The sequence below is a fragment of the Rhinatrema bivittatum genome, chromosome 4 (genome assembly GCF_901001135.1).
Source record: "Rhinatrema bivittatum chromosome 4, aRhiBiv1.1, whole genome shotgun sequence".
NCBI classification, from domain to species: domain Eukaryota; kingdom Metazoa; phylum Chordata; class Amphibia; order Gymnophiona; family Rhinatrematidae; genus Rhinatrema; species Rhinatrema bivittatum.
Window position 1 is genome coordinate 461,882,542 of NC_042618.1, and position 12,623 is coordinate 461,895,164.

A 12,623-nucleotide genomic window follows, 5' to 3' on the forward strand; every position below is an offset into this window, starting at 1 on the left:
GACAATGATCTTATAGACTTTGCATCCATTTTCAAACTCTTTTGCTTTGAGACTTGCCACAGGTGTACAGGAACTGCGGACACCTGTGCCTGCTTCTTCTGCAGGTTGAGATTTGCTGGAGAAGTACTCATGGCCATTTGAAAATGCCATCTACACACGCTCTTCTCTTGCCCCAGGGAACATCTCCTCTCAGAGGAGGCTGAAAGGCCGCGTGTTGTGACTGCACTGGGGGAGGGCAATTTTCAGATAGCTGGTAAGTTGAGGGGCGAAAAAATGCTTTTTACCAGGGTAAACTGCTTTGAAAATTGTCCTCAGCGTTAATGGAGCTTAAGCATAAAAACCACATCTTGTTTCCTCCATTATTTCCTATTGAACAGCACACATCAGAACCACCCCCCACCCCCATGAAAACTCTCTGACCCTCCTCACATATTCTCGTGCTCCAACACGCCTCAAAAAATTAGAGAAGGTTGAAAACTAAGATGTCCAGTGTTTGAAATCTTTGAGATACATAATAAAGAAATGAAACTCAAGTAAATACACCACAGGAAATAGGCGGAATTTTACATTTCGAGATGTTAAAAAGGAAAATATACAGCATCAGGTGAAAGTGCTGCAATGAGAAAGGGCAAAAAAGATGTACCCAAGGTGCGTGCAAAGGTAAATTCTCTCTGCCAGAGGATACATAAAACTAATGTAACCTTTCCTCCAAGAAAACACAGAGCTACAAGTGGAGGAGCAGCTTAGCAGTTAAAACGGTGGGCTCTGAACCAGAGAAACCAGGGTTCAAATCCTACCGCCGTAAGCTTGCGACCTTGGGCAGGTCACTTCACCCTCCACTGCGTGAGGCACGAACATAAGAAGTTGTCATTCTGGGTCAGACCAGAATTGTTTGCAACAATTACCTGGCAAGTACTCATACATCAAATTGAGCCCATGCTACTAATGCTGGTAATAAGTAGGGGCTATTCCCTAAGTCAACTTGACAAATAGCAGTTTATGAACTTCTCCCTTAGGAACTTATCCAAACCTTTTTTAAACCTAACTACCCTAACTGCTTTAACCACATCCTCTGGCAATGAATTTAATAGTATGTTGAGTGAAAAATAATTTTCTCCGATTTGTTTTAAACATAGGGCCTCATTTACTTAGCATTTTTCCCATAGACACAGAATGGCAGAAAAGCCTTAGTAAAATCAGGCAGACTAAGTCCTCCGGGTACAGGGAAATACCTGCAATACCGGAATGTAATTCACCTTGGGCTTCCAGTGGAAAGGTAGGAGGTAAATATACAAAAATAAACAGACTGCTATGCTCTCACACTCAAACAGCTGAACAGAACCCACAAGTTACTATACTGAAGTGCTGTGCTAACATTAACCAGTAAACGTGTCCGAGCTGCTATTAATTTCCACTGGATGCAGCAATCACCGCCGTGGACCGGTTCAGCACCAAAAGGAATGTTGCGCCAGCTTTTGGATTCTGTGAGACAGCTTTATGGACCTGTTGGACATTTTCACTCATTTTTTTTATATTTTAAAAAATCTGAAGAATTTGGAAGGGGGAGAAAAGCTAGTAAAGGTGCCAAAATAGATTTTAATAATCCAGTAAAGTACAAGAGTCTTTCAAATCACATTACATTATATTTTAATATGTTAACTGCATGGCTTTCATAGCAGGCAACTTTTTTTTTTTTTTTTTTTTTTAATTTTCCAGGGTTGTTCAAGCCACCTGCCTGCTACTCTGGCTTTCTCCTGCTTTATTATAATGCCAGGAAAGGTAATCCCTATCCTCAGCTACCTATGGGAAGATATGGGTCACAACAGCAGGTAGATTTTCAATCCTGGCACTGCAAGCTGTCATTTAACCTACTAACTTGCCCAGAGAGCATGATTTCTATGTAAGGGTTTGAGTAAGCTCTTGTGTTCATAGATGAGCAGAGGGGCTAGGGTGCTGAAGGGAGAGTGGATATATGAAGATTACCCCACGAAGCAATTCAAATGTATGTCATGGGTATAAAATCTGCTCGCCCTTTCTTTTGGGCTTCCTCCTACTAAAACGTTTTCTGATCAAGTATATTTTTAGTACAGCTATCTTCATGATGATATTGATGTGGGTTTTACTATTAAAAGGAATCCTTACTGTGTCTCGTCAGTTTTAATATTAGGGCAGCTTCTGAAGCACCTGTCAGAGACAGAGAGGGAGAGGGGCATTTCAGTCTCAAACCAAAGCAGACTGGAATATTAGGGAGCCCTGGGCTTGCATGTCTGAAAGAGGATTAAACGAAAGGCAAGTGAAAGTGAACATACAGCAACGCAGTCTGGAGCCAGGGCAAATTTCAACAATTCTCTCTGTTGCTGCGTTTTCTGTAGCAGATCGGAGTTAGATTCGGTGGCAAAAAAGTAAAAATTATTCAGCAGCCTATTTGTATAGTTTGCATTTAAGATACACAAAAAATGTGCTCCTTAAAAAACACGTTTTCCAACCTGTGTGCCATTTTCTTGTGTTTATTATTAATTTATTTTTGCTATTTCAGTTCTTTCTCCCTTGGTTTTTTCTTATTTTTCACTCTTCTCTCCCACTTGCTTTTCTCTCCTTTACCGCTCCCCCCACACACTTTCTGTAGGCTCTCTCCTGCCCAAAAGTGTCACCTTTCCTCTCCCCTGCTCTCGATTTCTTTATTCCTCTAGCAGTCTCCTTCCTCCTCAGCTGCTCTTTACTTACATCCATGGGCACGTTTCAACAATTCTCTGCGATGCTGCGTTTTCTGTAGCAGTCTACTTCAGCCCTCCTCCTAAATCAGTCAGGCAGTCCAGGGAAATTCTGTCCTCCTCTCCTGCGGCACTGAATGCAGGGAGGAGACACTGAGCATCAGTTGTGCTGGGGAAGAAACGTCAGGCTGGGCTGAGCCGAACTGCACTGGGGGTGGGGGAAGATATTGGGCTGGGCCGTGCTAGATGGGTCAGAGGAGTGGCAGGAAGCAAAAGCATTAACAGGTCAGCGGGGCATTGGTTTTGGCCTGTCCAGCAGTCTGTCAGGAAGAAGGCGGCAATGGTAGGTCAGGCTGGTCCACCTGGTAGTTGGTCACATTTTCATGGCAAAAGGCAAACTGTGTGGCAGCAGCTGCAGTCACAGGATCACAGCAAACTGGAGACAGTGTACTGTGTGCATAGGATATACTATATACCCAGACTGCAGAAGAGCACTTTTACGTCTGACAAAAGGAAGCAAAAGTTTCAAATGGTTGCCAATTCAGCCCCCTCCTGTGAAAACAAGCAAGCACTTACTGTGTGGCTTTGACGATATCCCAGGTGCTGTAATCATCAATATGGCTTTTGCGTCCAAGGGATTCACTGTAGCCATGGTTATAATGGCTCTGGGGCTTGATCTCCTGTGAAAGACAGATTTATCACTGTGATAACGGCTTTTGGATCAGCGCTTTAATAGGCGGTCACTTGCAGCTCAGAAAAACTTCATGTTTCAGCATGGAGTCTGTCCAATAAACACATCAACAGGTTAAAAAACTGACTGCATTTCCTCTCTTTCTCCCCATGTAACACACGAGAGTATGAAGGCTGTCCTTTTTACAAAGATGTACTTTAAAAGGCGCATAAAAACAAGTGACAAATTCCTCACTGTTTTCCACTTGTAAGGTGGCTCAAAGTAGAACTATACGCAACTTAAAAGCAGAGTTGCTTACCTGTAACAGGTGTTCTCCAAGGACAGCAGGATGTTAGCCCTCACACATGGGTGACATCATCGGATAGAGCCCTGGTCCAGAACTCTGATCTCAAAGATTCTAGAACTTTCAAACATGCCCTACTGAGCATGTGCAGCTGTAGTCATCAACTTGCCCCCTAAAGCAGAGTCTCTTAGTCCATGATATAGCTCATACATGGAGAAACCAACTCCCAGGGGAGGTGGGAGGGTTTCGTGAGGACTACCATCCTGCTGTCCTCGGAGGACACCTTTACAAGTAAGCAACTCTGCTTTCTCTGAGGACAAGCAGGATACTAGTCCTCACACATGGGTGAATCCCAAGCTATAGGCTGTCCAAGCAAGACAAAGCAGGAAACCGCACACTGCCTCTCTCCCTTTTTCCTGTGAGACTGCCGATCCATAGAAAAGACAGACACAAAACCCTACTGCATAGCAGGAGTGCCTAAGGCAGAGGAGTGATGCGAGTGCCAGCAAGAAACATGCAAGGAAAACATTACAAACAGGGTTTCAGATCAGGAAACTCTGACAATAGGTCTAGAACCTCCTGGATACAGGAAAGAGTCTACAAATTTAAACAAGAGGAGGACTCTTGGTCGAAGACAGTACAATTTCCTTTGATGTTTCAAGACAACCAAAAAACTAACCAGGGCAAGAGAACTCCCCAGAAAGAAACTGCGGTCCACTGGCATCTGAAGGACAGAATGCATCTGCAGAAGTGTGCCCCATGTTTGGCTGATACGCACAATGGGCAGAAAAACCCAAGCAACGCTTAAAAGAATACTCAGCAACAAAAGCAGGGAATCTGACAAGCCCTACGTGCCAAAGTACCAGACATAGCTGACCACGCAGGACAGCATCAAGAGTTTCAGGGGATCGCTAGTCCAAACCCCTGAGCAGGGAGATAAGTTAGGCCTGAAGCTCACTGTGGAAAACAGTGCATCGTCAAGGGCAGGGCTATCCATCGTGCCATCAGAAGCAGTGATATCCCTTCTCCGGGAAACAGAGAATGAGCGACACAAATTGTAGGGGTGGGCAACCAGGCAGGGATCCATAAGAATCACCCTGGAAACCCAGTCATATCTCCCCTTCCTGAAAGGACAGGAAAGCAACGGGAATTGGGGCCTCCCAATCCCAAAAATCCTTCCAACTCTCCAGGTGAAAGTTGGGTTACAGTCACTGATCACTGAGGTTCAGAAGCGACCATATCTGCCATTTACAGCCACCCTCAGATGGGGTAGGCCATCACGGTCATCAATGGAGGGACCCCAGCAAAAATGATCCAACGACGGCCGCTACTGTCCCCCGGTCCTCTCCTACAAGGAGATGCACTGATTCAAAAGAATCAAAGCTCCAGTTTGGTGATAAACCTGCAAGGGACGGAACCCCAGGGGCTTCCCCACAAAGGGGATTTCTAACACAGGAGGGGTCGAAAGACCTAGTCCTCTTCTGAGGAAGGGGGAGACTCCCAAAACTACCTCTCCTGATATCCACTCCCATAGGCGCTCGACCAGGAACGCAGTCTTAGGTAAGTCCTATGGCTGGGCACACAGCCTGTTGTGCTCACCACGAGGGAACACACACACACACACCCATACAGTAGACGGCAACTGGAAGAATAGTGCTCTCCGCTGTAAAAGCACACAGACTAGTGCTCATACAGTGATACCCCATCCTACGGTTGGTGGCACACCTACGAACCCACTCGCCATGCTTGTGAGTAGAATCTCACAGCACAGCAAGGACCGAGCAATACCTGTTAGAGTCAGTGGCTACGCGCTGCCAAAAAGCAATCACAGAGTATGTGATGGTGCCTTCCTTGACCATGCTCTCTAGGACCTTATGGTGCACAACAGACAAGGAGGCTGATACCTTGACACGACAATGGTAGAACCCTGGCATGGCTGTGTACTGTACCGACAGAGAGAATGCCGCCTGCCAGAGCCCTAGGTACTTGGAGTAGATGACCCCTGTCGTACCTGACCACGCAAGCTGCACTAACTCCCAATGGCGTGAACAGGAGTGTGACAACGGTGTCCCCAGTACCACTGGGGCTCTGAATAGGGCATGTTGGTGGATGGCATTCTATGGCATCTCTCCCATGGTACCACCAATACCTGATAAAGCTCCAAGAGACTGAATATAGCCCTTGAAATTGCATCTGGAATGGCTCACCGCCATTTCCCTCATGAAACGGCAGCTGCGAAGTCCATGGCAACCAACGGTGCCCATGATGCTCTGTGGTAATATCATGCAGCATCTGAAAGCGTCCACTGGTGCCCACCGTGGTAATGGCGCCCATGGGGCCCATAGTGATCTTGCACTCACCAACAATGGATCGCATCAATGACACCAAACAATGCTGCAACCAGTATTTTGATGCTTATCCATATCTTGACTAGTTTGATGGCATATTGCGCCATCCCCAGTGCCCCAGGTGCCCGTGGACATCGACAGCCTGGCAGCACCGATAAGAGACCCCAGTGTCCGAAGACATCGATGGACTTGCAGTACAAAGGATGCCAGGGGCATCTACAGGCAAAGGTTCTTCAGTCCAAACATAGCCCCAACTCACTTCATCGGTGTCCAAAGGAACCGATGACTGCTGGCATCATCAACAGTTACCCTTGGCTCACCTACATGTCCGGGGGCATTAATGCTGCAAGCTCGATGGCATCCCTCGCCAGTGGCTATGGCTAACGATAGCTTTGACAGCAACCCTAGTGTTCATTAGCATTGATGGTGTATGAAGCCAGGCAAGGCCTCTGATGCCCCCGATGCCAGTGGCTCAAGGACCCCATGAGATCATCAGTATCCATGGTGCCCGACAGACATAGGCCAATGAAGGGACAGCATGATGCCCCTCGGTGCCCCGTCTGGATACTGCAAAGGAGCCTCAAGGGCACAGGACCACTGTGCCTGAATGTCTCAGCACTCCAGGGTGCCTTAAGAAGATGGCGACCCTGGAGCTCAACAGCACCAAGTTCTCCGAAACCCCGATCGTCCAAGGGCTTCAGAGGCACTCGAGGGCTCTTAGGAGCTCCGGCAGTCGATGGCCTCGAAAAGTGACCTCAGTGCTCAATAGTGATCCCAGAGCCTTGTCAATGGTGCTTGACATCGTTGAGAGCGGCAATGAATGGCATCGCTGGCCAACATGCCAATGGCCTCCATGGCTGTCCTGCACCTCGATCTCATCAAGGATGGCCACAGCATTGAGGCAAGTACTGCGATGAGATTGAAGGCATCGATGGGGAACCACAGCACTCAATGACAGTTCTGGTCCCTGACACGAGGTCGGCACTGTTACTCCACCACATCAAGGCCCAAGGTGCTTGATGTTGCTAAGGTAGATGTTATTCCTCTGGTGCATCGAGACTCTACGGCGCCTGCAGATGCCTATGGAACAGAAGGCCCAGCCAGTGCATTCAAATAATGCATGGTGCTTGCTGTAGAACGTAGCCCTTACGGCATCAAGGGTGATCACACACTTTGATGGCATAGAGGGCACCCAGGCACCTTGATGGCATCAATGGTGACCATGGCGCTCAATGGCAGTCCTGGTACCTGACGTGGTCCTGACATCAAGTCAGATCATCAGTGCATTGGTCACAGATGTGCACAAGCAACCGATACTGGGCATGGCGCCGAAGATGCAGCAGCAAGCTACTTGCCCAAGCTCCTGCTCAGCCTCTCTCACAAGGAGACTGCACTGTTATCACAGGCAAGTAGGAGGGTAGGCTATATCTTCCAGGGCTCCCTGCCTGTGAAGACTAGCTCCTTTCAATGTAGGGAGGATGAGCTCTCCCTCCCCCCCCCCCACAGGAACGATGTGGTCCTCGATCTCTTCACTATCTGAACCTCTCTCAATACTGATCGATCAGTGAAACAACATGGAACTCCTGCCTGGGTAGAACTCAGGCAAGTCACCAAGCTCTGAGATCTACACAGATCACCCACTGCCTGCATTCTGTCAGTCTTGCCAGCACCTGACAAACAGGCCGATACAGTACAGTGCGCTCCAACGGAGCGCACTGTTAACCTGCCCTTGGACACGTGTTTTCCCTTACTCCTTATTCAGTAAGGGGCGGAAAACGCGCGTCCAACTCGTGGCAAATGCAAATGCCATGTTGATGGCCCTATTAGGTATGCCCGCGCAATACCGAAAGTAAAATGTGCAGCCAAGCCGCACATTTTACTTTAAGAAATTAGTGCCTATCCAAAGGTAGGCGCTAGTTTCTGCCGGCACCAGGAAAGTGCACAGAAAAGCAGTAAAAACTACTTTTCTGTGCACCCTCCGACTTAATATCATGGCGATATTAAGTCAGAAGTCCTGAAGGGTAAAAAAAAAGAAAAAAAATTTTTAAATGGGTCGGCGGCTGTCGGGCCGAAAAACGGATGCTCAATTTTGCCAGCGTCCGGTTTCCGAGCCCGTGGCTGTCAGCGGGCTCGAGAACCAACGGCCGTCAAATCCGCTGACAGCCGCCACTCCTTTTGCCGGTTTCTACAGCAATACCTAATTTAAATACAGAATCGCGCACACAGGCAAGTGGCCTGTGCGAGTGCCAGGAGAGCGGGTGTTCGTCCGCTCTCCCACGGACTTTACTGAATCAGCCCGAAAGGAAGAAAAAAAAAAAAACCAGACAGCGCAAGGAGAGGACACAGATACCAAACTGCAGGTGCAGCATTTAATAAGGGATAGTATTAGACTCTGCCAGGCTGCACAGCGACTAAGGCCCGCCATACAACTGGCAGACAGTGGAAAGAAGAGAGCAAAACCTAATACCGTAACACACATAGCTCCTGCGACCACACGGCTCCACGGAAAAAAAAAGACTGAGGGACTCTGCCTAGGGGGCAGGGTGATAAATACACCTGCATATGCTCAGTAGGGCGTGTCTGAAAGATCTGGTATCTTTGAGATCAAAGTTTCAGACTGGGCTCCATCCGAAGATGTCACCCATCCTGCTTGTCCTCGGAGAGCAGCCTGTTTCCCTCCCCTGCAGCATTCCACTTAGCACCTCTGAAGTTTTCTAAACCCTAGTAAGTAGTTAAGGGAAGCTCCAAAGGCCAGCTGGTTCCAGCTCCTGGTGAGTCCTATATCATTCTTTGTAATGTTTTGCCTGTGCAGCAGGATAAGTAAAGCAGAAGGAACGTTACCAACTGTCTCCATTTTTTTTTTTTTTTTTTACTGACAAGCCAATTCAGGACTAGTTTTATATTCCTGCTTTCCCTAGGAAAATCAATAGGGACATCAGAACTTCAAATCTGTGCACGTAGTGGGATAAAACCAGGACTGGATAAACCTTCCCTGGCAAAATAGAAGCAGCAGGTAACCCCAACCAGGAAAAAAAAAAAAAAAAAAGAAAAGAAAAAAAACTTGAGGAGCCCTACAACAAAACAGCTTGAAAAAATTATGTTCTCTTTTCAAATTCACAGAAACTACTCAGCCAGTGGGGTGGATCTTCCCCAGAAAGCAAGTGGTGATGCAGGATAACTAACCAAACATCTGGCCTAGAAGCAGCAGCTGTTCTTAATGTGAGACTATTCCAGGGCCTACAGAGCAAGTTACTGAAGCTGTTACAGGGTTGAAAGACAAACCCTCAGCCCAGAACAGCAGGCTGCTATGAGCAATCCAAGTTAGCACCCCTCCGGCTGACTAGGGACAGTGTCTCAGGGAGGAGAGGCACCTGAGAGGTGGCAGTGAAACTGAATAACTAAAACCACAGAGACAAAATATAGTGCCACCCTACATGTCTGGGAAAAGGTTTCCATTTATTTTATGCAGGTCACCTTTAGCGATGGCAAATTATTTGAATAAAATTAAAGCTACAGATTCATCCATCTTTTTTCACCCTTTCTTATGAATTGATTGCTGTGAGATGCTCTCAAACGTTATCATACATTGAAAGAATGAATATTCTAGAGCAAGGCCTATTGCACACGATTACAGAATGCATAGACAGTAACCTTTGCTTTTAAACTTTCTGTGCATGTTATACAGGTAAACAAGTTTACTTCCTTTGATAGTTACCACTATTAATAAAATTAAACTGAAAACAAACAACTTAGGAGAGAACCAGAAATACATTTTGCTTTCATAGTAATTATGTGCCGAGTAAGATAAAGAGCAATGTAAATGTTCAATCAAATTAAAGCAGCAGTGCATGCTCACCGAAACATTTTTCTGGCTAAAAGAAACTATTTTCTTCTCGTCTCTTTAAAATTAATTTGTATGTTAGTAGAATGATCATGGATTGGCATATCTGATCAATGTTTTATATTAATGCTAAAGCAGTCTCTAAAAATGCTAAGATTCTAGCGATATTTAGTCATATTATGTTCACAATTATTAATGTACTAATGAAAACTGCTTATGACATTCCTAAGGTTGCCTGGTCCATAACAAATTTTAAAACTGAACAAAAGTGAAAATGATAAATATTGTTTTATTTTGTTAAGTAATTAACAGCAAGCATACAGAAACCTAGGGAATCTCTCCATGAACTACACTGACAGTATATTAGATGCCTCTCATTGCCCAACTCTAGAGAGCACTAAATAGTAATTGTTCTAGAAGACAACTAAAAAGCACCGGTTCCAGTACAGGTCCCTGGGGTACTGCATTATTTACCATACTCCACTGAGAAAACTGACCAGTTAGTCTTACTCTCCGTTTCCTCTCTCTTAATCAGTTCACAATCCACAGGCTCACCCACTTACGACTCAGGCTCACGCAATCAGAAAAGGCAGCCCCCAGGATGGCCGTTGCGGTTCCCATCCTGTGGCAGCTGAAGGAGGAGGTCTGGCAGTGCCTGAAGATGACCCGTGTATATGTGCGTGCATGCCTGCCCATGGCTGTGTGAGAGAGCCAGGGCTCTCCACAGACAGAGCATATTAGCGAAAAGTACCCAGCGTTGCTCAGGTTGTCTAGCACACAACTGAAGTAAATTTTCAAAACCAAAATTGGAAAAAAAGATACTTTTTGTTTTTATTTAATGTTTATTAAATTTTTCAAATAGCAATACATCAACATGAGCAATGGAGCAGTATCAAGAAGATAAATATTCTCTTAATGTATTAAATTAAGAGAAAAACCTGTGTGTGCATAAGAGAGCGCCAGTGTCTGCCTGAGAGACAGGGCTCTGCAGACTGAGCACATTCAGGCCGATGCAATAACAGCGTGTTTTCTATGGACGCTCTCTTAATGCACACTAATCCACCTCTCCAGGGCGCCCGATTTAATATGTAAATCAGCTGCCATGGTAAAAAGGAGGCACTAGGAAAAAAAGTTTGCGTTCCTAGCGCTTCCTTGGCATTGGGCGCCTGTCAGTGGGTTAGGAAAACTGAGTGTCCGTTTTCCTAACCTGTGCACAGCCACCGGCACACTTCTTTATTTTAGTTTTTTTACGGTTCTTTTTCGGTTCCTCTGACTTAATATCGCCAAGATATTAAGTCGGAGGAAAACTTTTGCGGCTCCTCAAGAATCCACACTGTTCCAGGGCAGGCGTTAATTTTTCAGGGTAAAAGTATTTGCATTGGGTTCACTCTTTTTTTTTTTTGCATCGGAGGATAAGCCTCATCAACATGAATTTACATGCGATGAGCATCATTAGCTACGCGCTCGTTTGGACACGTGCTTTGGATGTGTTAAGCCCCGTTTTGCATCGGGGGTTATGGACGTGCGTTGAGCCATGCGCTGGCCGCAGCACACTTGCACCGTGGTGGCCACAGACAGATATAACCATGAGACCAACTGATAGAAGCAAATACATGAAAACCTTTTGCTGTGCATATTATACACGTAAACAAGTTTACTTCCTTTGATAATTACTATCAGAAATATTAAAATGAAAACAAAACTTAGGAGAGAAACGGGTTTCCCGCTGTTGATAGAAGAACAAAGGCAGAGTTTTATAAAATGTCAAAAGAGCGTTCTGTAACACATTGCTAAGAAAAGTTCATTATCCTGTCACCAGTTTGATTTTCATTCTGTATATGAAGACTATTTTCTGGAGTCTTCGATGTACTTGCAACTTTCCCCCGAAGGAAGCCATCACTGGAGAAATGAAGTCTTTTCTTGGGGTGTTTTCAGTAACGTAAGGATGACCGACTAATCAACACAGCTTGTGGATTCTCTACATTGTCTGACGCGAGCTATATAATCATATATGGGGACACTGCAATAGAAGACTCTGCTGCCATTCAAATACCAGCTCAAATGTAGCAGAAAATTGAGCTTAGACTTGATTTTATGATTTCTGTGAAAAATATTTGTTTGACTATTGTTATTATGCATGGGTAATTGTTAAACATTTAGCTTATTGATAATTTATATGAGTATTTTGTATATTTGTTAAACATGTATGTAATTTATTTAAATAAAAACATCATTTTAATATTATGGGTTGTTTTTTTTTGTTTTTTTTTTTAAGACTGGCACATTAATGCTCCATTTTGTAGAAGAAAGAGCATAATAGGGGTGTCTGCCTGAGAGACAGGGCTTTGCAGACTATATAGTTTATAGTGATTTTTAAGTTGAATAGTATTAAAAAGGGAAACTGCAACAGAGAGAAAATTCTGAAGAAACATTCCTCATTCACAGACTTTCAGAAAGGTAAATGAATCCTTAGCTGCACCCTCAGATCATTATGGCTGCAGTAGTTCAATCTCGATGGTTGTAACACAGTTGCCCCTACCTTCACTGCTGTAGGGATGCCTCCCAGCTGCCAACAGTAAGAGCCTGACTACCTAATTCCTCCAGCTCTGTATTTCGCAGCGTTTTGAAGTCCGACTGACAGATCTGTAGTTGGCTGCCTCTTTTTCTGGACTGCTCTCCTCCAGTCCCTTTGGAGCCTCCCATTTCCAAAGACAAACTGAAAAAGAGCTGAGGGGAGCTCCTTCCCCGA

At 45.4% G+C, this 12,623-nt stretch overlaps 1 protein-coding gene across 1 annotated transcript in view; it reads right to left on the minus strand.

Annotated features, from left to right (window-relative positions):
- ZDHHC17 (zinc finger DHHC-type containing 17) overlaps positions 1-12,623 on the minus strand; it is a 156,784-nt gene that overhangs the window by 101,598 nt on the left and 42,563 nt on the right. Inside the window, exon 2 of the mRNA XM_029597144.1 lies at positions 3,288-3,391. Within this exon, the coding sequence (XP_029453004.1) occupies positions 3,288-3,391 (104 nt within the window). The remainder of the gene's footprint in view (positions 1-3,287; positions 3,392-12,623) is intronic.